The sequence below is a fragment of the Pygocentrus nattereri genome, chromosome 24 (genome assembly GCF_015220715.1).
Source record: "Pygocentrus nattereri isolate fPygNat1 chromosome 24, fPygNat1.pri, whole genome shotgun sequence".
Classification (NCBI taxonomy): Eukaryota; Metazoa; Chordata; class Actinopteri; order Characiformes; family Serrasalmidae; genus Pygocentrus; species Pygocentrus nattereri.
The window spans coordinates 17,053,864-17,080,183 of NC_051234.1; the positions used below are offsets into that span (position 1 = coordinate 17,053,864).

The 26,320-nt window shown below is 39.1% G+C and overlaps 2 protein-coding genes across 2 annotated transcripts in view; one reads left to right on the forward strand and one right to left on the reverse strand.

Moving 5' to 3' along the window:
• gnal (guanine nucleotide binding protein (G protein), alpha activating activity polypeptide, olfactory type) overlaps positions 1-6,499 on the forward strand; it is a 62,162-nt gene extending 55,663 nt beyond the window's left edge. The window contains exons 11-12 of the mRNA XM_017696190.2: positions 1,018-1,085; positions 2,534-6,499. Of these exons, the coding sequence (XP_017551679.1) occupies positions 1,018-1,085; positions 2,534-2,680 (215 nt within the window). The 3' untranslated portion in view covers positions 2,681-6,499. The remainder of the gene's footprint in view (positions 1-1,017; positions 1,086-2,533) is intronic.
• Positions 6,500-6,531: 32 nt separating this feature from the next.
• mppe1 (metallophosphoesterase 1) lies at positions 6,532-25,883 on the reverse strand. The gene is made up of 9 exons (XM_017696191.2): positions 25,119-25,883; positions 22,181-22,289; positions 21,329-21,432; positions 21,076-21,156; positions 20,822-20,930; positions 18,371-18,448; positions 10,999-11,121; positions 10,701-10,841; positions 6,532-7,448 (listed from the first exon to the last, which is right to left on the reverse strand). Exons 1-9 carry the CDS (start codon positions 25,349-25,351, stop codon positions 7,266-7,268), a joined length of 1,161 nt encoding a protein of 386 aa, XP_017551680.1. The 5' UTR covers positions 25,352-25,883; the 3' UTR covers positions 6,532-7,265.
• Positions 25,884-26,320: the final 437 nt, after the last annotated feature.

Below are 26,320 nucleotides of genomic sequence, written 5' to 3' on the forward strand. Positions count from 1 at the left end.
GAATAGAGCAGAATAGATAAAGACTAGACAAAATAGATAAGGTAAATACACAAGAGAGGGAGAGTAGGAGAGTAGGCAGTTAGCAGCAATATGAAGTCCAGAGTGGCATTATAAAGTACTACATTTATTTTGAGGATGTCTGCAGATAACCTGATCAGTATCCCAGGGGTGAGATGCATGGGATTGTTTCAAAATAAATGTTTGGTTCTAAAGCTTTGAACTGTTGGAAAGGCAGCATGGTCACCCACCCAGTCACTGAGCTGATCTAGCCTTGCTTAGCTTCACAGATCAACCCAGCCCAATGGCTTCCCACCCAACAGAGCCACTGCTACAGGCTGGTTTCCAGCATTGGCCATTTAAAGTATCCCACCACTGTATTAGGACTTATTACAGGCTGACTTTTTTTCAAAAGTTTTTTAAAATTCCAACATCTGGATGGGTTTCCAGCACTGTTTTATGATTAGCACTCCAACACAACATGGCAATTAACCAGTGTTTTTTATCAGGTGTGTTTGAGCAGGAAGATCACCAAACAGTGCAAAGGTTCCACACTCTCTCTTCTCACTCTGTTGCCAAAGCAGTTTTACATGTTTTGAACAAACATTTTGATCACCACAAGCTTCGGACTGCAGTCTTAAATTACTTTAATTTGCTCTTGTTGTATATCATACTGCTGGCATCATAACACTCAAAACCAGACTGACTTGTGCTGCCTCTTCAGTTTATTCAAGCCCTTAGGCCTAATACAGTTATGTGTAAAATTACTTAAGAGGTAGAAAATGTACGTCTATAGAGTGGAAATAGTTAGACCAGTGCACAAAAGCCTTATCACTGAATTGTAATAATGTGAGGTTGTTTGCTAAAAAGGCTGCATCTCATCCATGTTTTAATCAATCAAGACAGTTAATACTTTATTTAAAAATAACGTTTATAATATGTTATTTTTAAATTGGCTGAAAATACAAGGACGCTACATTGTGACACTGAATTTACTGACACTTGTTCTATTATGCGCAGCCACCCCTGACCCTGGGGAAGACCCAAGAGTCACCAGGGCCAAGTTCTTCATCCGGGATGAATTTCTGGTACGCTTGAAGTTTTGTCATTGATTCTCCTTGAATGTCTAACGCTGTTCTCACTTGATAATGTTCGCTACAATGTTTTGTGAGAGTGAGTAATATATAGAGTGAGCTCTGCACATATTTGGCACTGGAGCTCTGAAGTTAATACAACCCTAACCACTAGTTAGTACTGTGCAAATTTCATTCCTGAATCATTATATCACACTTGCCTCAAAGTACATGAACAAAAATAGATAGCATAGCTATAAATAGCAGCTACAACCTTTTTTTGTCCTTTTGTCAATCTTTATAGATAACAGCACATTACACAGTGTGACTAACCAAATTACTAAGCCTGTTTGACATTACTTTGTGTAATTGTGATGATTTAAGCATGCAGTTACTTGTTAGTTACAGCAACCTTGTAGCTCCAGTGCAAAACAAAAAAGAAGCTACATGTTTGACTGGGGTAATAGGAATCTTTTGTTGCTCCGTTAAGGCACATTCACACATTTTTTTTTTTTTTAATTTAAACGAATGCGGGTACTGTTCACATCAAGTCCAGTGCGTTAACATGTTTCTGCATTACTTCCTGTGCTCTGTAAGTGGGTCTAGAATTTTTATAGCTTTCATAAATGTCCACACCTTTTCTCTGCTCCCAGCCTGCTTTTGTTTTCTTTTATGTTTATTCTCTTTCTAAATGGAAATGTCACCTTTTTAAAACAAAAAAATCTGAACATAAAGGTTTGTCACAAGGATTTCAACAAGAGTACCCGATCATTCACATTTATTCCTGAAAGACTAGAATAAACTGATTAAAAAAAAATCGCTATGTTGTACCAGGGTCATCGCAGTCATTTTCTAGCTCTTCAGTCATTATCTGCCATATATTTTGTTTTAGAAGCTTTTGTACTCTGTCACCATCAAGCCAAACTGTTATGGTGCCATCATGATATTTTGTTTGACTGATTGCTCAGGCTGATTTTCAGTGCATAAAATATCTTGCTCCAGTTAAAAATTCTACACAGGATTGTATTTCATCAGTTTCGGACTTGAGGTGAAAAATTGGTGTTCGGATGAAGTGTCTTACTGTAGTACATGATCATTGGTAGCTCCCACATAAAACTGTAAGTAGGATATTTTGATAGCCTGAGTAGCCTTATCAAAAAAAATGGCAGCAGCATTACAACTATAGATGAGATATTTTAATAATCTTAATCACCTTGACAGAAAACGTTGCCAGCACTAAAAATGCCTTTAGGATATTTTGGTATCCAGAATCACATTATAGGGCATTTAAGATTTGCACAATAGGGCCACCTGATGGATAGGACAGATTGGTAGAACACTTGCATTAATGCGCGTGTGTTTATCTTCAAAACTGAATGCACATTTTTGCATTTTCGACTGGTAATCTGGAAAACGTTTGTGCTGTTGACGTAAATCGTGCCCTGTACTTGTGTTCTTTGCAGAGGATCAGCACAGCAAGTGGTTCGGACAAACACTACTGCTACCCGCACTTCACCTGTGCTGTGGACACGGAGAACATCCGTCGCGTCTTCAACGACTGTCGTGACATCATCCAGAGGATGCACCTCCGCCAGTACGAGCTCTTGTGATTCGCCGCTGTGGCCAGTCGCTCCTCCAATCGGATCGTTTCTTTTCCACTCCCAGATCGCAGCGGGACTATGTGAACTACTGACAAGTGACAATGTTGTCATGTGATTTATAAATTTTTTCCTTCTTTGATGCTTTTTTCCCTCCATTTCATCTCTTTATTTATAGCCTGTATTTCTGAGACGAGCGTGAGGTGTATGTGTGTGCGCGCGCGTGTGTTTTTGTGCACCTGAAGATGCTGTTTGAGTTGCATTTTTGATCACTCAAAGGTCATTCCTGTTTTCATCCTTTTTTGTTCTGTTTCTCAGTCTTGAGGACTTGCGATTTTTACTTTCTGCTAGCTGTGGTTGGACGTGGACCAGCTAACCTAACGGAAACCTGTGGTAACTTCAGGCACGTTAGTCTGAAGGTAGTCTGACGTTTGACCTCTTCTCCGCAAATCTTGTGGTCTTTTTTAGTAGAATACTTGACGTAGGGGGTGGATAAATGCACTTTGCATCAGGTTCCTTAAATGAAGGCCAGGAAGCATAATTCACTATGTAGCACCGCCATATTTATTATTCTTCACTTTTCCTCTTTAGTATTTTTTTATGTGTTTTGCCTTTCTTTGCTCTGTTTCTGTCAAGAGTGCAGGGTTGCAGGGATAGCCAGGGGGGTTGGAATTGTCCGTTGAGCACAGACTAGGCGTAGGAGTGGTGGATTGTTGGACTGGTAGTCCTCTGCACCTCTTGGCCAATAGGCAGTAGCTGCTTTCTGCCTAGGGAGAACCACCACACTTGATTGGCCAATCGATACCTCTCATAGAACAAGGGGAGGTGTCTCGATATGGTGGGCGCTAGTCCTATATAAATATATATAAATAAATATATAATATATTTTTTGGGGGGGTTGTTTTATTATCCTAAGGAACGTGCAAGGTTGCTTTATCTTGTACAGGCCTGCAAAATGTAATGTTATTTTGTACAACTTCATTGAAAAAGAGAAAAAAACAAAAAAACAAAAAAAAACTTTGACTTGTAGAAGCTCCTCGTGCCTTTGATTACGGCTGTACCTGTAAATGGGGATTTAGATGTAAGTACATTTTTGACGGCGTTGTACAGCTTGATGTCAAATCTTAACCGCAGCACAGCCTGCTGATGGGGAATCTGTCTCTCTCTCTCTCTGTAGAAACGCATTTTCTTCTCTGGTTTATAAAGATTGACAAAACAATATGGTCTTTAGTATAAAAAGAAAATTAGGCAAAAAAATCTTGTATACAATATGCAAAATTAACCACTTGCTGATGTTGAGAAGTTGCAGATATAGAATACATGCCTTTTTTTCTTTCTTTTTTCCTTCTTCGAGTTTCATTTCCCCTGTCTAGGACTCATTGACAGCTTTAAAAATCTATTGGAAAATCCTTGGAAGTATCCAAACTTGCAGCCTGCTGATGTTTTGAGTAGGAAGCATCTTTTTAGACATGAACTGTGTGTGTGCGTGTGTGTGTGAGGCGTGTACACAGGGTTACAGCGGGGAAATGTGCGTATGTGCGCGTGTGCCTGCATGCATGTGTGCATGTGTACACCAACATACCCACACATTGTGTTATGCCCAGAAGTTGTACATCTGCATTTTTATATTTATATGTGTACATATACATTTATAAAAAGTTACAAAAGAAGCTATATTCTATAAATATATATGTACAATTATACATAGAATGTGTGTGCCTACACGTATACATATTTATGAATGTCTAGCGAGGTCGTTTATGCACAGACATGCATATACATAGGCGTACTTTAGAAGGAAGGAGGAAGGCGAGAGAGATTATTGGTTCGTTGACCGTCCCTTCAACTATCAGGACAGCACGGTGTCCAGAACATGTAGGCACTGACCGTCTCGCCTCGTAGCCACTGAGATTCGCACAGCCTTTTCAGCATAACCGCTCAGTACTGGACAGTCTAATGTGTTAGGGTAGCACCAGCAGGTCGTGCCCTCATTAGGTCCTTGTTTTTAATATGTAACCACATATACGGTACCAGTCAGCAGTTTGGAGATACATCCAGGTTTTCTTTGCAGTTTTTTTTCCACCAATTTCCACGTTTTACTATAACAAAGAAGAACTATATAATACTTGGAATTACTCCAGTCAGAAATACTGACTTTCTACAAGGGCGGAGAGATTAATTATTGCAATTTGAAAGAGTGCAATTTCCAAATGGCAAGAGCTGCAATTTTAATTATATCCTACATTAATCACAGTTTTCTTTACAAGTTTTAAGTGGAGAAACATGACCTTAAAGCTTGTGAACTGGCATTCAGGCACACTACATTGTGCTCAAGCCTTAAGCCTGAAAAAGTAGATGCACTGCATTTCTTGGTGAAAAAAGGCCTGGAGCTTTATCTAAAGAAATGAATAGTAATTTTAAATAATAATTTTAAATGCCAGTCACAGTATTAGTCAGAAAAATCATGATTAGATATTTTCCACAAATCATTTAGCCCTATTTTCCTCTAAATTGGGATATTTAGACACCACCCTCCCTCGTTTTAATGCAACTGATTGGCTGAAAGGTATTAACAAGGGCAGACATTTCAAAATTTTAATAAAATCCTACATGAAAACTATGTTTTTTTTAATTGATACATATGCATCAAATTGTAAATTTTTGTCATAGAGAAAAAACAATTTTTTTAGGTAAAAGCATTTTTATCAAAATTCGTAAAAACATACAAGTATGTCCAGACTTTCGACTGGTAGTGTATATTACATTTTCCTGTTTACATCCATCATTTCTGTGATTTTCTAAACATTATTTTAGGCTGTAAGGGGATTTTGGCCATCAAACTACTGTATGGTGTAATTATTTATTAATCGTTCCATTTAAAACAGACCTTTTCTGCTTGTCTTCACACTAATCTGTTCTACAACATCTTTTTATTATTAGTTATCCAAGGGGATTTCAAACTAAGGCAGGTTCAACTAGACCTCGAAATGAAAATATACATTTATATTAAATAAATATACATTTTACTTTTATTTCATTTTCAAAGCATTTGCTTCACTTCAGTTACATTTTCTTTCTCTTTGTACTAATTCATTATACATCCTTTTTACTTTAAATCTACTCACCATCAAACTACACCCAGGTCACCCAAATGTTTTTTTAATTGATGTCTGTATTTTTTTCCCTTTTTAGAGCATTAAAATGCTGTTGGAGAGACTTTATTTCCTCAACATCTTTGCACTAATCTGTTCTACATACCTTTCCACCATCACCTTCCATGTGATTTCAGTAAAGCATGTCAGTTCCATTTCATTTTAGAGCACTGGTCTGTACTTCTGAGCCACATTTCACTTCAGCATAGACAAATCGATGAATGAGAAAGTCTGAAGGCTGTATTGAATGATTTTTGTACCTGCCTACAGCTTGCATGCAGAAGTGAAGTCATACGGTTAGTTATGTCCATTGAGGTTTGCTTAATAAGCTCCAAAACATGTCTGTCCACCTTTTTTTCGGACTGATAGGCTGATCCACTGTCCAGGTGACTGGAAGAGGCTGTGTTGGCTCTGGCTTTACAGTGAGGCTACAGCACTGCTAGATAGGCTAGATTCTCTTTCCTCTGAGGCTTCTACATGTTCAAACGAGTGATGACTGAGTGAAGAAAAACAAAAAAAAAAAAAAAACTGTCTGGCCTTCAAGGACTTAAACATTTTTTGGTTGTTGTTTCTTAATTTTTATTTTAATAAAGAGGCACATTAGAAGACCTTTGTCTTTGTTTAGAATGAGAATGTCAGGAGAAATGTAATTTTGCAAATAAAATACCTCTAAAAGAAATGGTGTGTGTGTTTTACTACTCAACCAAGTCATCAGATATAGATATTTATTGCATTTGTCAAGACTAGTTAAAACATTCCCTGGGAATTAACACAAGGTTCAAATCCATTTGTTCATTATTAAAAAGACAAACAAAACAAACATAGCTTGTTCAAATAAGGCTAGGAATTGCAAATTCACTAAACTAAAAAAGAAATAACAGTTCCAGTTTGGTTCTTGGCTTGGATGCACAGTTTGAAGAGAAACATTTAAACAGTAAAAAAAAAAAAACACACAAAAAAAAACTCCACAAACCATTTTGGAACCTTTATTTCTAAAAGCATAAAAGGAAAGGAACCTTAAAAAAATATATAAATAGACCAATAAAATAGAAAATTGAACACAGGGTCCACTTGAACAACAGCTTCAGATCAGTCAGAACATTTCTAATGGCTCTCAGCAGTAATAAAGTGCAGTATTGGAATGATCTCTGGCTCAAGTTTGCTTATTTATTTGAAATGAAGCTTAACAGTAATGTGTAAAAGTATGTCTGTATAGCACCTCAGACCTGTTTCATAAAGCCTTAAAGTGTTGAACATGTAAGGTCATACAGCTTACAGGAAGACACAGTCCAAAGTTATAGTAGCCCTCCCATGATGTAGTGGTCTTTGTGCTTTGAGGCTTCGGAAAGCTTGTTCCAGTTATGTACCTCGTGTAAACATGCAGTATGTATGAGAATGTGTGTCTGTGTACACACAGTTGTGCAGTAGGACTAAGTGTGTGTGGGTCATAGAGACTTCTGCTTTCCCAGGAGAACGTTTGCTGTATGCAGCGCTCCCCGGAACAAACTGAGGTGGCCCAGAGTGATCAGTGCTAATGCCATAGCGCTGCCACAGTACACTGCTATAACACTGCTCTCCTCCGGGAGAAAACACTTAGAAAGTGCATAGTCAGACTGTGAAAACGAGCCCTGCGACAAACACAGTGAGAAAGATAAAGCAGAAACAAAATCGTCAAAAACAATGTCATACATTTATATAAGCACTTGATTTTGAGTGGTTAATGGTTGAATTGTTAAACTGCGCCGCCTAGTGGCTGAATCAACTTAAATGTTGACTTCTGTATTCAGGCCTTCTTCAGTAGGTCACGTTTCCACGGGTTTATCGGATTTCCAAGTCGGTCAATTATTCTGCATTAAAGTAGTTTTATTTCTTTAAAAATGTTTTTCTCTCCACAGTTGTGCGGTTTTTTAAAGAAAGCACTTTACACATGGACTCCCAATCAGGCACATTCTTATTAGGGGGCTCTCGACCAAAAGGCATTTATGATAGGTGGCAAACAACGGCGGGGAGCTGCCATTTGTCAGACGCTAGATGGCGCTCTGGGTCCAAAATCAATTGTAAACGCTCACTAATTTTATGCTGAATTATACGTTTACTTTTCTCAACAGCATGACGTATTTCAGTACTGCTGCCATATTTTTGAGGCTCCAGTTTTAGGACTTTCTAACAGTTCCTTACGTATGACGTCAGCGAGCGTGAACCACTTTACTCAACCAATGAGCGAGTTTAAATGAGAATGTAACGGAAAACCGAACAAAACTTTTAAAAACGCAAATTCTCTCATTCATGGCTTTTAAACGAAATACTAGTTAATATTACATGCTGAACACAGATTTCCTGTTTCCATGAGTATGAAAACAGCTGCTGTATCCAGAGTTAGCACACGTAGCTCTCTAAGAGGAGCCCCGTAAACACTGACGGTTAAAACAAACAACGTTGACACCGTTCATGGAAGCAGTGGCTCCCAACGTCAGTCCTGGCGACGCCGTGCTCTGCATGCATGTTTGTGTTTTCTTTAATCTGCATGACCTGCCCAACAGAAGCTTGTTAATTAGTTTAATAAGTTGAATTAGATGTGTTAGATAAAAGAAAGCACACACATTTGCAGTGTGGGACTGCCAGGACTGGGAACCCCTGTATTACAGTATGACAGGCTATATATAGTAACATGAAGTTTGTCAGTCAGTGGACTAGTTGTCTCCATGTCTTCTGTCTGTCAGTCAGTCAGTTGCTGTTCCACATGCTTTTTTAGCCTATGCCAGAAGCCACACACAACCTGTCCAGACATCAGTGAGTTGACATGATGCAGGCTAATAAAAATACAATCAGAGAATTTGAAATAAATTAGGAAATACTGCTGGTGTTACTTAGGAATTTTAAACTAGCGAATAATGCGTACAGTTTCATGCTGTTTTTCACAGGAGTTAGGTAATACAAGCAAGACAAGCTGGTGAAATCATATTAATACCAAAATCACAAATTTACGAAACCCTAGTGGGTTAGAGAAACGAAAAAGAAAAAAAAAACAGAAGCCAGTAATCTTGCACAAAGTATGCCAATTTTCATGAATTGTTCATTAGTTAAAATTGCGTGTTCATTAGTTAAATGCGCGACCATGATGGCAAAAAAGCATTATAGGCTAATTGTAACAGAATATACACTACCGTTCAAAAGTTTGGGGTCACCCAAACAATTTTGTGTTTTCCATGAAAAGTCACACTTATTCACCACCATACGTTGTGAAATGAATAGAAAATAGAGTCAAGACATTGACAAGGTTAGAAATAATGATTTGTATTTGAAATAACATTGTTTTTACATCAAACTTTGCTTTCGTCAAAGAATCCTCCATTTGCAGCAATTACAGCATTGCACACCTTTGGCATTCTAGCTGTTAATTTGTTGAGGTAAGCTGGAGAAATTGCACCCCACGCTTCTAGAAGCAGCTCCCACAAGTTGGATTGGTTGGATGGGCACTTCTGGCGTACCATACGGTCAAGCTGCTCCCACAACAGCTCAATGGGGTTCAGATCTGGTGACTGCGCTGGCCACTCCATTACCGATAGAATACCAGCTGCCTGCTTCTGCTGTAAATAGTTCTTGTACAATTTGGAGGTGTGTTTAGGGTCATTGTCCTGTTGTAGGATGAAATTGGCTCCAATCAAGCGCTGTCCACTGGGTATGGCATGGCGTTGCAAAATGGAGTGATAGCCTTCCTTATTCAGAATCCCTTTTACCCTGTACAAATCTCCCACCTTACCAGCACCAAAGCAACCCCAGACCATCACATTACCTCCACCATGCTTAACAGATGGCGTCAGGCATTCTTCCAGCATCTTTTCATTTGTTCTGCGTCTCACAAACGTTCTTCTTTGTGATACAAACACCTCAAACCTGGATTCATCCGTCCACAACACTTTTTTCCAGTCTTCCTCTGTCCAATGTCTGTGTTCTTTTGCCCATCTTAATCTTTTTCTTTTATTGGCCAGTCTCAGATATGGCTTTTTCTTTGCCACTCTGCCCTGAAGCCCAAAATCCCGCAGCCACCTCTTCACTGTAGATGTTGACACTGGTGTTTTGCGGGTACTATTTAATGAAGAAGCCAGTTGGGGACCTGTGAGGCGTCTGATTCTCAAACTAGAGACTCTAATGTGCTTATCTTCTTGCTTAGTTGTGCAACGCGGCCTCCCACTTCTTTTTCTACTCTGGTTAGAGCCTGTTTGTGCTGTCCTCTGAAGGGAGTAGTACACACCGTTGTAGGAAATCTTCAATTTCTTAGCAATTTCTCGCATGGAATAGCCTTCATTTCTAAGAACAAGAATAGACTGTCGAGTTTCAGAAGTTCTCTTTTTCTGGCCATTTTGAGCATTTAATTGACCCCACAAATGTGATGCTCCAGAAACTCAATCTGCTCAAAGGAAGGTCAGTTTTGTAGCTTCTGTAATGAGCTAGACTATTTTCAGATGTGTGAACATGATTGCACAAGGGTTTTCTAATCATCAATTAGCCTTCTGAGCCAATGAGCAAACACATTGTACCATTAGAACACTGGAGTGATAGTTGCTGGAAATGGGCCTCTATACACCTATGTAGATATTGCACCAAAAACCAGACATTTGCAGCTAGAATAGTCATTTACCACATTAGCAATGTATAAAGTGTATTTGTTTAAAGTTAGGACTAGTTTAAAGTTATCTTCATTGAAAAGTACAGTGCTTTTCCTTCAAAAATAAGGACATTTCAATGTGACCCCAAACTTTTGAACGGTAGTGTAACCTGCTTGAAGATTGAAAGGATTAATGAATGACCATCAGATTTTAACAACAAAAACAAAAGTCAAATTGTGCAGCTGCATTTGAATAGACAGTAGTCATGGTTACCAGGATGAAGCTGGGGTTGTTGCGGTTCCTCCAGCTGAAGGATGGAACACTGATCTCAGGGATATGGTTCTCATGCAGGACCTCACAGCCACTGTGGGTGTGTCCACTTAAAATAAGGCGGGGCTGGAACCACCACAACAACTGTGGATTAGAAGAGAGAACTGTTTGTATTCAGTACACTCCCATACTGTTATGAAACTATTTAACACTTCATCCATGTTTATTAGTGGTTTGTATACAATATAAGACAATCTTATAGATTGTTTAGTTTGTGTATATATATGTAAGTGTCTATTACCATCTTTGAGGCATCCTGAGAAAGCACATCGTAGCGTTCATGAAAGTGCTGGTAGCGTTCATTAGGCGGTGCTGCATCCACACCTGTGCATTCAGCATCACTGGCCCGATACAGAGGGTAATGCTGGAAAACAGTTATATTCATTCAGTTTGTAACAATATGGAGACACAGAACTGTCCACTAGGTATGGATGTTTTAACTGACTACATTGCCAATATGAGGGATTGAACCCATCAAACCCATCTCAGGACCTACCCCACTTTCCTTAGCCCTCTAATCACTGATTTGCAACCACTGCTAACTTTTCAGCTATTTAGTAGCACCTATGGATACATTTCGGTCAAGAGATTTTGTGATTGGATGACTTTTGAAACATACCATAACAGAATGTTGTTTTTAACCCATCTCTAAGCCAAATATACACTTAAAAATGTCAACTTTCGTAAAACTGTGTGGGAAGCAGTGTGACACCACACATGAATGTGATAACGCTAATGCGGTGTGGATTGTTTGGCTGAGACCAACTTTAGTAGTTACTGTTTTAACCACGTTATCAGTGCAGTAATTTATTAAATGGCTGAAGAGAGCAAACCCACCTCAAGACCAGCAGAACAAAATAATGGGGCTTCACCATTACAGTAGAATTTGGACAAATTATTTCCTTTCATTGTGCCATCATTCATGTATCCAAATAATGTTGAATTTAGGACTGAATTAAACAGTTCTGTATAAACCAGATGGTAATGCAAGTGGTTTTGTCCTCCTAAAATTGCCACACTGCATTTTGGGATGCAATGTGGCATTGCATTTTGGGATGCAGCATATCGTGAAGATGGCTCTGGCTGCATACTGGAATACTTGGCCGGAGTAGTATACTGCATACAATCTAATGCTTTTGGGCACAATCAGTACGTGAACAGTAGTAGGCTATTTTGGACACAGCCTATGACTGGCTCAAAAAAATGACACTGCTGTTATGCTGTGTGTGATAACATCAAATCTAAATGACTCACTTGAACAGCATGTCCTGTTGTATTGTTGGTTCTGCTGGTTTTGTACCATGGTTTGTAATGCTCACCACATTCTGTTGTTGTCTTAGAAACTGCTGACCTCAGATCATGTACTCAAAAGTTCCTAATGCCAGGGTCCTTTGGGAGCTAATTATTTCAGTCACACTTGACAGAAATAATCAGGTAATTTTCAAGCGCTTTACAATCTCACTGTGCCTCATGGGGTCTCCAGTACTGGGACTGAGACACACTGACTGGTGTGAATACTGGTCACTTCATGCAGGCAACCAGGCTGTAGTCTGATTTGGAAATTAGAGCTAGTGGGGCCTGAATTCATGCTACTTTAGTCTAGAGTGGACATGTTACATGGTAAAATCATCTGTATTAGATTGTTCAGTGTGGATCTGCAAGACCAGCCTGTCCCTACAGGTGTTATTTCACACCTGATGAGTCAAATGCATAAAAAGTTCTCTGGGCGTCTCAGTAAGTGGAAAATCAGGTTAGCAGGCATGCTTAAGAAACATAATACAACACTCCTCCCTGAGGTTTTCTCAAAGTCTGCACTACTGAACATTAGCTCCTTAAAGGCATTAGTGACAGCAAGAAGGAGACTATGGCTAAAGCAATTTAGCCATAGCAAACAGAAAATTGATTGAGCTACTCACCAAAATGGGGTCCACAAATTACATTTAAAATAGTTTGCGTGCCTGTATTATAGCAGATAGTTTGCTTGCGGTTTTGCACACGACTTGTACCTAAGCCTCGTAGGTCCAGTGTTAAAACTAAAGAAGCAGTTAAGGGAAAAGTACATTTTATTTTTTTCCTTTATTCAATCAGTTATTAAATAGTAAATGGCTTTGTGCTCAGTCAGTTTTTTTGTCTCTCCTAATTTGTTGTGATAAAAAATAATTAAATTTAGATTGTTTTTTATAAGAATCACTGTAGAAAATAATCACAGTCAGCACAAATCACTGCAATCAGGCAACTATGTAATAATTGTGACAGGCCTCGGAACCATCAATAGTTTTTATAAGAAATGCTGTTAATGGTACAATAGTAGTAAATCTAAAAATCTAAAAGTAATTTTTTTTTCACACCCTGCCTGTATCTCTCTGCTATAAAGGGATTGTAAAAACAGGTTGTAGGCCACAAAACTATATCATAAATTATAAATCATTCAGCGGCTGGTTTGTTATCAACACCACTGTAAACAATTCTGATACTGCAAGTTTCTGTAGAACAGAACATTTCGCATCAAACCATCTGACTGACTTTGTTTATCAGTGGAATAGTTTATCTGTTGAATTCCCTTTAGAAAGTGCATAGACCAACATTGCAAAATGTTTGCCCTTTAAACAAAACATACAGTGAGAGATGCAAACACAAACAACTCATGGAGGTGCATGACACTATGCAACTGAGGTTAAAATATAATTACACGAAGGAGGAGGAACTCTGTGCTGCTCATTTAAGTTTCCTAGTTGATACTTGATCAGTTGTGATACGCATATTAGGTTTCCAAATACATTCTGCTTTTTTGCTTTAGTGTCAAGGTTAACATTGCTAGCAAACACTAGAAATCAAATCCCAAATAATCAAATCCTTTCTGTCTCTCAAATTTGCATCCAGACCTTTATTAAGGTCACCAAGACGTAATGTGGTTTAGCATATGGTATAGCTTACTCTGAACTATAAACATTTACAAAAACTTTAATCAAACTGTGCATCTGAAAGCTACAGACAGCTATTTTAGACAACTGGTGTTGTGCAAAATTCCCTCACACAATCCAAGTCCTGTCAAGTGCATGTACATCATGCAGGCACATAAACTCTAGATTACTTTTGTGATCTCTATTGTTTCTAATTATGAACATATTTTCAATTTGAAAATTTGAGATAACATTCTATTTATAACTCTGAACAATAAAGACATCACATACGTAATCAGTGGTTAAGGGAAGACAGCTGGGGCTAGTTTTGTTCATTTTCATACTAACCCATTTCCAAAAAAGGGACGTAAATAAAAATAGTGTAATTATGTGCGAATCATTTAATCCCTATATTTAATGGAAAATAGTATAAAGAAAACATCAAATGCTATAACTAAGAAACTTCTTACAAATATATGCCCATTTTGAGAGCCATGCTGTTGTAATACATGCACAGTGTGGTTTCACAGTGTCTTGCTGAACTAAGCAAGCATACATTTATAAAACCTGTATATAGCAAGACTACCATGCCATGTGCACCAATGTACCCCTATACAATCACAGAAAATGAGCAAAGGCCAAAGAATCTGGGACTGAAATAATAATAGATCACATATTTTATTTTATTTTGGTAAACACTGAAAATGGGTCCCACAGACCTGAACACCACACAAGGGTTAAATGAGCTAGGGACCAGAGAAGGCAACAGTGTTTCTGGATCCTGTTTATATATGGTTTCTCATTTATAATTTACAAAATCCCTGCGTATCTGAAGTGACCTTCACCCAATCAGCATTAGCCAGAGAGACAAGCATTCATTGTCAGGGCCTACAGAGATGAACGACCCAACTGCACACTTAGGAAACATATATTGTAATACACCTCAGAACATTGTAATACCAGAATTTTATACTTCCTAAAGCTAAAGATGAAGTGTTATCAATTGAGGGGATAGGTGTGTGTCTGTATGTGTATGTGTTGTGCAGATTTAATAGAGCCTAATGTTGTATGTGACATCTTCCTGTTGAAACAGCCTTGAACATCGTAAAGATAGCCTCCAGGCACAGAAACCTCTAATCTAACTAATAATCCCTACCAGACAGACCCTCATCGTCAATAAGCGTCAAAATGTCGTCAATTTAAGTGATAGTCGCCCCTCTAATCTATGCGTGGGTAGGTTTTCACATAGGTATGTGTGTGTGTATATATATATATATATATATATATATATATATATATATATATATATATATATATATATATATATATATATATATATATATATATATATGTGCATGTTTATGGATATGTGTGTGTGTCTGTGTGAGTGTGTGTGTGTACAGTGGTGCAAAAACGTATTTAGTCAGCCACTGATTGTGCAAGTTCTCCTACTTAGAAAGATGAGAGAGGTCTGTAATTTTCATCATAGGTACACTTCAACTATGAGAGACAATATGAGAAAAAAAAAAAATCCAGGAAATCACATTGTCTGATTTTTAAAGAATTTATTTGTAAATTATGGTGGAAAATAAGTATTTGGTCAATAACAAAAGTTCAACTCAATACTTTGTAACATAACCTTTGTTGGCAATGACAGAGGTCAAACGTTCCCTGTAAGTCTTCACCAGGTTTGCACACACTGTAGCTCGTATTTTGGCCCATTCCTCCTGCAGATCTCCTCTAGAGCAGCGATGTTTTGGGGCCATCGCTGGGCAACATGGACTTTCAACTCCCTCCACAAATTTTCTATGGGGTTGAGGTCTGGAGACTGGTTAGGCCACTCCAGGACCTTGAAATGCTTGTTACGGAGCCACTCCTTCGTTGCCCGAGCGGTGTGTTTGGGATCATTGTCATGCTGGAAGACCCAGCCATGTTCCATCTTCAATGCTCTCACTGATGGAAGGAGGTTTTGACTTAAAATCTCACAATACATGGCTCCGTTCATTCTTCCCTTAACACAGATCAGTCATCCTGTCCCCTTTGCAGAAAAACAGCTCCAAAGCATGATGTTTCCACCCCCATTCTTCACAGTAGGTATGCTGTTCTTGGGATGCAACTCAGCATTCTTCTTCCTCCAAAACGACGAGTTGAGTTTTTACCAAAAAGTTCTATTTTGATTTCATCTGACCACATGATATTCTCCCAATCCTCTTCTGGATCATTCATATGCTCTCTGGCAAACTTCAGATGGGCCTGGACATGTATTGGCTTAAGCAGGGGGACACGCCTGGCACTGCAGGATTTGAGTCCCTCTCAGCATAGTGTGCTACTGAGGATAGCCTTTGTTACTCTGGTCCCAGCTCTCTGCAGGTCATTCATCAGGTCCCTCCGTGTAGTTCTGGGATTTTTGTTCACCATTCTCATGATCATTTTGACCCCATGGGACGAGATCTTGCGTGGAGCCCCTGATCGAGGGAGATTAGCAGTGGTCTTGTATGTCTTCCATTTTCTTACAATTGCTCCCACAGTTGATTTATTTACACCAACCTGCTTGCCACTCTTCCCAGCCTGGTGCAGGTCTACAATTTTCTTCGTGGTGTCCTTCGACAACTCTTTAGTCTTGGCCATGGTTAAGTTTGGAGTCTGACTGTTTGAGGTTGTGGACAGGTGTCTTTTATACAGATAACAAGGTCAAACAGGTGCCATTAATACAGGTAATTAGTGGAGGACAGAAGAGCTTCTTAAAGAAGAAGATACAGGTCTGTGAGAGCCAGAAATCTTGCTTGTTTGTGGTTGACCATCATTTTGTCTCTCATAGTTGAAGTGTACCTATGATGAAAATTACAGACCTCTCTCATCTTTCTAAGTAGGAGAACTTGCACAATCAGTAGCTGACTAAATACTTTTTTGCCCCACTATATATATATAAATAAATATAAATTGCATCAAAAAAATAAAGGGAACACTTAAACAACACAATATAACTCCAAGTAAATCAAACTTCTGTGAAATCAAACTGTCCACTTAGGAAGCAACAGTGATTGACAATCAATTTCACATGCTGTTGTGCAAATGGAATAGACAACAGGTGGAAATTATTGGCAATTAGCAAGACACACTCAATAAAGGAGTGGTTCTGCAGGTGGGGACCACGGACCACTTCTCAGTACCTATGCTTTCTGGTCACTTTTGAATGTTGGTGGTGCTTTCACACTCGTGGAAGCATGAGACGGTCTCTACAACCCACACAAGTGGCTCAGGTAGTGCAGCTCATCCAGGATGGCACATCAGTGCAAGCTGTGGCAAGAAAGTTTTCTGTGTCTGTCAGCGTAGTGACCAGACGCTGGAGGCGCTACCAGGAGACAGGCCAGTACACCAGGAGATATGGAGGAGGCTGTAGTAGGGCAACAACCCAGCAGCAGGACCGCTACCTCCGCCTTTGTATAATGAGGAACAGGAGGAACACTGCCAGAGCCCTGCAAAATGACCTCCAGTAGGCCACAAATGTGCATGTGTCTGCATAAACGGTTAGAAACCGACTCCATGAGGATGGTATGAGGGCCCGACGTCCACAGATGGGGGTTGTGCTCACAGCCCAACACCGTGCATTTGCCAGAGAACACCAGGATTGACAGAGTCTGGAGACGCCGTGGAGAGCGATCTGCTGCCTGCAACATCCTTCAGCATGACCGGTTTGGCAGTGGGTCAGTAATGGTGTGGGGTGGCATTTCTTTGGAGGGCCGCATAGCCCTCCATGTGCTCGCCAGAGGTAGCCTGACTGCCATTAGGTACCAAGTTGAAATCCTCAGACCCCTTGTGAGACCATATGCTGGTGCGGTTGGCCCTGGGTTCCTCCTAATGCAGGACAATGCTAGACCTCATGTGGCTGGAGTGTGTCAGCAGTTCCTGCAAGATGAAGGCATTGAAGCTATGGACTGGCCCGCCCGTTCCCCAGACCTGAATCCGATTGAGCACATCTGGGACATCATGTCTCGCTCCATCCACCAACGTCACGTTGCACCACAGACTGTCCAGGAGTTGGCTGATGCTTTAGTCCAGGTCTGAGAGGAGATCCCTCAGGAGACCATCCGCCACCTCATCAGGAGCATGCCCAGGTGTTGTAGGGAGGTCATACAGGCACATGGAGGCCACACACAATACTGAGCCTCATTTTGACTTGTTTTAAGGACATTACATCAAAGTTGGATCAGCCTGTAGTCTGTTTTTCCACTTTAATTTTGTGTGTGACTAAAAATCCAGGCCTCCATTGGTTAATAAATTTGATTTCCATTGATGATTTTTGTGTAATTTTGTTGTCAGCACATTCAACTTTGTACAGAACAAAGTATTCAATGAGAATATTTCATTCATTCAGATCTAGGATGTTATTTGAGTGCTCCCTTTATTTTTTTTTGAGGTGTGTGTGTGTGTGTGTGTGTGTGTGTGTGTGTGTGTGTGTGTGTATGTATATGTATGTATGTATATATATATATACACATATATACATACATACATACATACATACATACATACATACATACATACATACATACATACACACACACACACACATAAAACATGGTACCACAATGCAGTATTTTTCTTCATCACCCACCTTTAGCTATATATTAAACAAATTTCAGTCCAAGACTACCAGGCTTTTAGAATCTTTTAGTCTACATTTAGTTTGCAATATGCACATGCAGTATTTACCTGCAGTATAATGGGAGGTGTTGATATATATGTCTGCATGTCCTTGCAACGGTGCCTCATACTTCCAGAATGATGGCTCTGAGGATTTCAACAGTAAAACAGTTAGCCTGACACTAATACATGCAAAAACAACCAATTTTGTTTCCTCAGATGTAATGTTTTTTAGGAAGTGACTTGCCTGAAGTGTTACCTTAAATTGTAAAGAGCAATCACAGTGGTTTTCTAATTGATTGCATAGTCTAAAATCTGTAATTCCTTGTTATCTATTCTTATTTTTCCAAAAGAGCTATTTTACTGTGCACACTGGTTAAAATAATATTTGTAAAGCAGGTGTGAGAAAGCTTTTCATTAACATCTAAATAACCTTGCAACACATACAGGTTGTTCCCAATGCAGAACCAACATGCCTGCATCAGCCCTCCCATCTGGGTGACAATATTTCAACTATATGTCATTTATTCCAGTGATTCACATGCTTAACTGCTTAGGATGGATGACCCAGTGGATGAACAATACAGTGCAGAGCTGTCATCAAAATGTTTTCCAGGAATTAGGGTTTACTAGATTCAATCAGATCCTGTTTTAAAGCTGAAATTGTGCAGGATCCAGATGTTAGTCATCTGAGGACATTATGGCTGATATTAAGACTATAATCCATAAAACGTCATAGCCACAACTAAACAAAGCTGTTGGTTAAGATCAACGTTTGTGTTCTGTGTTTTGCTGAAAGGGTGTGCCACTTAAAAACATGAAACTAATGAAACATTATGAATGATAAAACAGCCAAACAGTAAGATAATGTGTATGAAATCCCCCAATTTAAGAGTAAATCATTCCACATAGGAAAGACCAAAGCAGAAAACTGCATATATCTGAGCTGATTGGGATGCTTAGCAACAAGTAGCTATGCATGGGGAAGTCCCTATTTAAGGCTAAATGATAGAGGATGATGAGCTCAGGAATTACACCATCATGACCATACGCACTGCCCTGCAGTGCATCACACACATAACTACGCACAGATGGCCGTGAGGGACACCTTGGCTGTGATGCACCGCAAATCCTTAATGCAAATTAAAAAAAAAAATTTAAATGTGCTTACATTTAAAGTACACTGTGTACAAAAAAATTCATTTCAATATTTGATTTTGTTAAAATACACTGTAAATGTTTTAAAAAAATACTTTCACAATTAAATCATTTCACTGCAAATATTAATATACTTTTACTTGTACCTATTGTATGCAAAAAAAATCTACCAAAATTTAAATAAACATGAAATTATCAACAGCACTACTACTGTTTACTGTTTAGCTTATAAACAGTTGTCCTGGAGCATGCTTTGCATGGAGGAGTTTATTATTCTCCTACTGTGACTTTCCAAAAAAAGACGTAACGGTTAGGTCAATTTATGTGAATCATTTATTCTTTAATTTATATGTGAATTGATGTGATGAAACAAAATAAATGCGGCTGCATTTCAAATATTCATGCATATGTTTGTAACATTTGTTTCATTTAACTTTTAAAAATGAACATTTAAACTAAGACAAATAGCCAATTACACTTTGTTTGCCTATACCTTCAGATGAAGCTCAGTGCATGTTCCATTATTTACCTGACACAGAGCTGAGTTATGGAGACAAACACAGATAGCAGGCTAGCTAATTAGCTAATTTAGCTAATTAGCTAATTTAGCTCTATGGACAGCTTTTAAAACTCTATAAATTTGGTATACAATTATGAAAGCACATTACTGAACCAGGACACAAAAGAGGTCTTAAACTTCTGTATCATTGCTGCAGTCTAGTCATTATGATCAGCCATGTTATCTGACACAATGTTACATAGAGATGGAGTAATCGAATGGCCATGTATCTGTATTGGTCAGTTTTCAGCCCAAATATATTATTGGCAATTAGACCAAGTTACTTATAACTAACAAAATGATGAGGTGAAAGACAATATATGGCAGACGAGAGCTGAAAGGCTATGAATGACGATGAGTACGCTACTGCAACTGTATTTAACTGGAGTTCATTCACTCTATTTTAATGAAAAGTGCAACAAGCGAAAGTAGTGCCTCCAAGTCATCCACAGAAATACCTGCAAAATCGCTCATGAAAAGCTATTGAAAACATACAAAGAGTTTAATTCTGCTTCATTATTAAATGCAATATTACTGTTTTTAAAGAACAGTACTAAGAGTATTTGAATATTTGTTCAGAAACACCAACGAGTACTTAAAGCCTGTAGTTACATCTCACATGAATCATTCCTAGCTTGTATGGGTTTACAGCATGAAAGGATCACAATACCAAGAGTAACAGTTGTATCTGAGGATGTTAGAATTCAGTGAAAGAAATGATGATGATGGTGATCTGCTCTAAGACTGCATTAATGATGACATAGTTAAAACGATGGTTAGGATTATGATGACAAGGGTGTTACCTGTGTGGAGCAGTTTAGTGCTTGTGAGAGACTGTATAGTTCATTCTCTACACTCTGACAGATGGGACAGTGATCTCCATGCAGCGCCACACTGTTCACCAGCAAGAAACTAAAAACACACACACATACATACATACACACATGCTGTTAATTAGCAGGGAAGTTGTACATTACACAGCACAGAGCAGAGGCCTAAAAAACGCTCATCTAATCAGTGATGGAAAAATGAAAGGCTCAGGGGTAAAACGGCTTACTTTACTCCCCTCTTGGTGAGAATGCGTGCTGACGTCACATTGAATACTTTCTCAAAGCGCTCCAGTTTATAGCGAGTCATTCTGTTTAGAGGAGAATAAGAAATGAGACACCATATAGATGCAAAATAAATACAGCATCGCAAATCAACAAAACACATTTCCACAAGGCCAACTCAGATTGTAATCTTTAACCAACAGCTTAGACAACTTAGGCAACATCAGTGATAAAATGTGCATGCACTGAAAAACTCACTCATGATGAAATCCAATGTCATGGTTGCCAATTAGGACCACAAGTTCAGTGTCACTGGGATGGCGAAAGATCTGCTTGAAACGTCTAACATCATCTTCCCAATCCTGTAGGAAAAATAGCAAAGAAAAAAATATGGTCAAAATACGGTAGATAAAATCCTACAAAATATAGTTAAATACCCACCTAAATATTGTTACCTAAACCAGTCTTTAATCAGCAAAGTCATCTGTACACATAGTATAATTAAGCTGTTTTTTCAGTTGATGTTCAGAAAATATAGATCTGATCCTTAGTTATGAATCAGAAATTTAAACTGTTATTTAGCATGTAACTATAATAGCAAAGAAAGATGTTGGACTTGAGGACAACAATGACAGGACAAAAAAATGAAGAATGTCAGTATCATGCCAATAGCCATGTATCTAGCCAACTATGATAACATTGCTCAGATGTGATTGCTTAAAGTTTCAGAGATTGCACAAGCAGAACTATGCAGGCATGAAACAAAGAGGAACAGGGCTAAGATGGTGAGGATAAAAAAAACATTCATTTCATAAGCACTTAACAAAACTGTGTATGCTCATCTCAAATATTCATTTTTCAATTGCTAAAGCAAATTTACAAATAATATTTGTGCTTGATCTGACCAATTACACAAGACATGTCAGACATCTGTAAAGACAAGCTGCTTATGTGTAATAATGAAAAGTTACGTTAGGGTTGGGCTTAGACCTACATGTTATTGTCTTGAATAAGTGAATATGACACTTTTTCTAAAGAGTCTCACTCGCTGCATTGTGAACATCCTCTGTGATGCTGATTTCGTTTGACAGTACAATTCTCCTGCCTTACCTTAGGGGAGCTCCATTTGCCTTCATCAAAAACATCACCCAAAATAAAGACCATCTCTGGTCTCAACAACCACATGGCCGTCTGGAATGCCCGCTCCATCTGCCACTCCCTAGTAGGGCAGAGAGAACCAATGAGTATTAATCTCTCTCTTCAAAGAACCTCTGATGCAAAAAGCAACACTCTCTCTACTAATACTTTTGCACATCATTAAAGCTGAAAGGTACATAAAGGTAGATAAAAACCACATTCTCCAACAAATCTCTAGACTGTTCCCCGTAATTCAAAAAGATTCACTGTGCTTTCTTTACTAACAATAGAAAAGCCAACAGCCAACATCAGAGTGTTCGTCATGTTGGAGAATTTTGGGTTGATTCAACATCAGCTTCAGTTCTCTACCACTATCAGGTCCCCCAGGCTAATGTATACTTTTTCATTGCATTCCAGCTCCCATCATGCCTAAATAAGAGATGCAGAATGCTATAGGTGCTTTTACCTCAGATTTGTTTTGTGCAGACCAAACTGTCTGTGTAAATAAAGATGTGCCCTGTACTTAAATAAAGCCTGTCAATGAGAATTCTTGAGAATTATTCTTGCACTTCTTGAGAATTATTATCTGAGCTAAACCACCCGACATGTGCATTCCCAAAGGCTGAGGCTGAACCTGACATGCAGCCAGATGCAGAAGGTGTTACAAAAGTTCACACTTTGAGGAAGCAAGTTACTGTCATACCAAAGCTTCTGATTGAAAAACGTTAATAGCTTCTTCTCAGCAGAATGTGAAGTGGTCTTAGATGAAGACAAGTTTTTAGCTACACCTTTACACTCATGTACGTCATCAGCACAGTTCTGAGTGCATTCGTTCCCTCTGCTCTACAGAAAGGCCTTTTGTGTACCTAGGAGTAGAATATTCAAATAGGCCAATGTGCTTTTATGTTTGGTTCAACCCCTCTGTACAATGTTTATGAAAACAATCTACTTCAAAATCAATTTTTTTGGTTTTACTGTGGTGTAGTTCTTATTTTGAAAGAGGAATATCACAGCAAAATTCACACCAGACTAGTCAAAATAAGTAGCACTAAATCTCACTTGTTATAACTGCAATAATGTTGTGTCTTAGCAAAAATACTATGCTGCATGTTTTACCTCCACATTGAACAGACCTACACAGTGAGATAACAGGGCTGGGGCACTGGAAAAATGTTGCAATATAAGTAGATCAATGACAACATCTATGTTGTTGATATAGTGTGCGGTAACACTTCTGCCCTTCATGATGCAGACTGGGGTTTGATCCTCAAGCGCCCTCCACTATACTAATAAGAGGCATTTGGCCACGCTATCTTTGTCTATCTCTGTAAAATGATCAAGAGGATCTGGATAAGAGTGTCTCATAACTGCCATAAATGTCAATACTTCAGAACACTACAATGCCAAGTCCTAAAACAAAGTCCAATTACTGCCCCACTAAATCTCCTTAAATAGGCTGCCTACTGCCTACTAAGGTTGTGACCACTATTTTTATGCACCAAAAACACAGAAGTCAGCGTGTTTGAACATGTTATATCAGGCAGAAAAAGCAGAGCAGTGGCTTAAGGTTGAAAGTGTATTGATAAGCACAGACGTTTGCAAGCAGTCAGAAATGGATGAACTAGGGCAATGGCACAAAGGTAACTGAATGAGGAGAAAATATGTTTTTTTTTTTTTTTTTTTTTGCTTGACAATTATTTTTTTCTTCACTTATGCAACACCAAGTTCAATCATGAGGAAAGCTCTTAACGTTTGATAAAAAGGCTGACATTGAGGCATTAAGCAGATTAATGTCCTTAATATCCTAATCCTAAAAATCAGTACTATACTAGATATTTTTTTCTGGTTGAACATTCATTAGTGTTTTACCCAATGGATCTTTCCTCTCCATGTTCTGCTGTTTGAGCAAGTTTAAATATGTAAACTTACTGCTTGTATCACAGTTCCCATGTCTGGTGTTGACTATAGGAGAATGGGTTGCTCTTTTCAGTCTTGGTTTCTCTGTGTTTCTTCCACCTGATTTTAGTACTGCTAAAATTATTGCCCATCAGAGGTCAGAACACAAATAACTATAAAGCTGCTTTGTGACAAATTCTATTGCGAAATATATTATACAAATAAAACAGAAAAATGAACACTCTACTCCACTGATTTAGTACGCATCTACATCTACAGCACTGGTTTTCAAAGTCAGTTCCAGATCACAGTCACTAATATTGCTAAAAAGAAAATGACGCATTACAAGACCAGAAGATTTGGTCATATTCATTTTGGATAATGTATGTTTGCTATAAAATCGGTGCAGACTTCACTACACCATGAGCTAATGATAACTGCATCTTTCTGGACCTACCTCAATGATTGTGATAAGGGCCCCATGAACATACATACATACACATTTTATAATATATATATATATATATATATATATATATATATAGATAGATAGATAGATAGATAGATAGATAGATAGAGAGAGAGAGAGAGAGAGAGAGAGAGAGAGTACATGTACTGATGTTAAATTACTTGTGATACACACACACACACAAACTGTTTTTGTGATGTCATGAAAAACCCAACTCATTAACATTTAGCCAGTCATTACAGCGCTAATTTGCAAATAGCATCAAAGCACTGTAACAAAAACAGCCGGTTTAATAATAAGGGATAAAGAGAAGCTAGAAATGTGTCACGCAGAAATTAATTATGGCTGTTGTACATAGACCCACAGAATTTTAAAACTGACTAGTGTGCATCCCAGGGGTCCCGCTCCTGTCTTTTGCCTAGGACCCCAGAATCACTAAACCCGCCCCAGGTCAAAATGTCCAATCAGAAAAGCCAGGCATCAGTGACCGGTCTCAGGCGAAGTCGCGATGCTCTGTGTTAGTTTCAGTTTTGGCTTCGCTCTTACCTTCTGAGTTTGTCGAACCAGTGTCCTCTGATGGCTCCGAGGAGATGCGGGTCCGATAAGAAGAGAGCCCTCAGCGGTCGGGGCGAGTCTTCACTCTGCTTGATCTCTGGCCACGAGCAGCGCAGAATGGCGGGGAAATAGATGCCATATTCACAGAAGAGGAACACACAGCACGCCGAGAGGACGAGGGACAGTGCCAGACCGCACTTACATCTCCCGGTCAGCCCAAACATGACAGAACACCGCAGCCAGTCGCATCCAACCGACGAAAACGAAGCAACGAACCTGCCCTCCGCAGAGCGAGTCCTCTATGTGAAGAGAGCTGCTGTCAGTTGGTCCTGTTCATGGCATTTCCCGCGTAAACAAACCGCACGCGCCGTGCATCTTCAGTGTTTTCACCAAATTCAGTCTCGCGCGCGTTCCGTTCGCCGCTTTATCGCGTCTTCCAGCGCGATGCGGGTTTCAGTCGTAAGTACTGACCGAAACGCAGTTGAATGGCACTTTCTGTCGCCTTTCAACGGCATACCTTTTGCGGAAGGTTTTGTTGCCCCCAAGTCATCGAGTACACACAGTCAGCCACGTGAACGCACTTCCTCTGACATGAGCACAGCGACTAAATCAAGGCCCCTTTGTCGCTGACGCTAGGACGAGCAGGAAAGGCGCCTTGCATGAGCGCTCGTCGCTATTTTGATGGGTGCTCATGTGTGACTCATCACTGTCGTCTGCAGCAGGAACGCGAAGCCAGACTGTGAGGACAACGCCTGCAGAGCTGCAGAGGCTTTACGAGTGCCACCGCGTGGTCTTCACTGGCGTTGTCATCACAGTTTGAGGCCCTTTGCATGGATTTAGTGAATTGTGTAATTCAGCGCTGCACACAAACCTGGCTTAGTCAACCCCCTTTCAACCCCCCGATTAACGTGGAGATTTAGACACAGTGATGAACCAAATGGCTGCATGTCAGTATTAAAAAGATTCAGATGGGTTTTAGCTGCAGAAAATGCATGATGGCAGCAAAAAATGCTGGATTCAGATATTAAGGGACGCCATATAAGATAATTAAACAATCAGTAATTTGAATTTTATCTGATGGTTTACTAATTCATTCACAATAAATCAGCAAAAGGAAATACTGTAAAAAGGCTAACTGAAATATAATCTAGTGGGAAGCTGAATAAAAGAATGCCTTTCTCAGTGCCTATGAA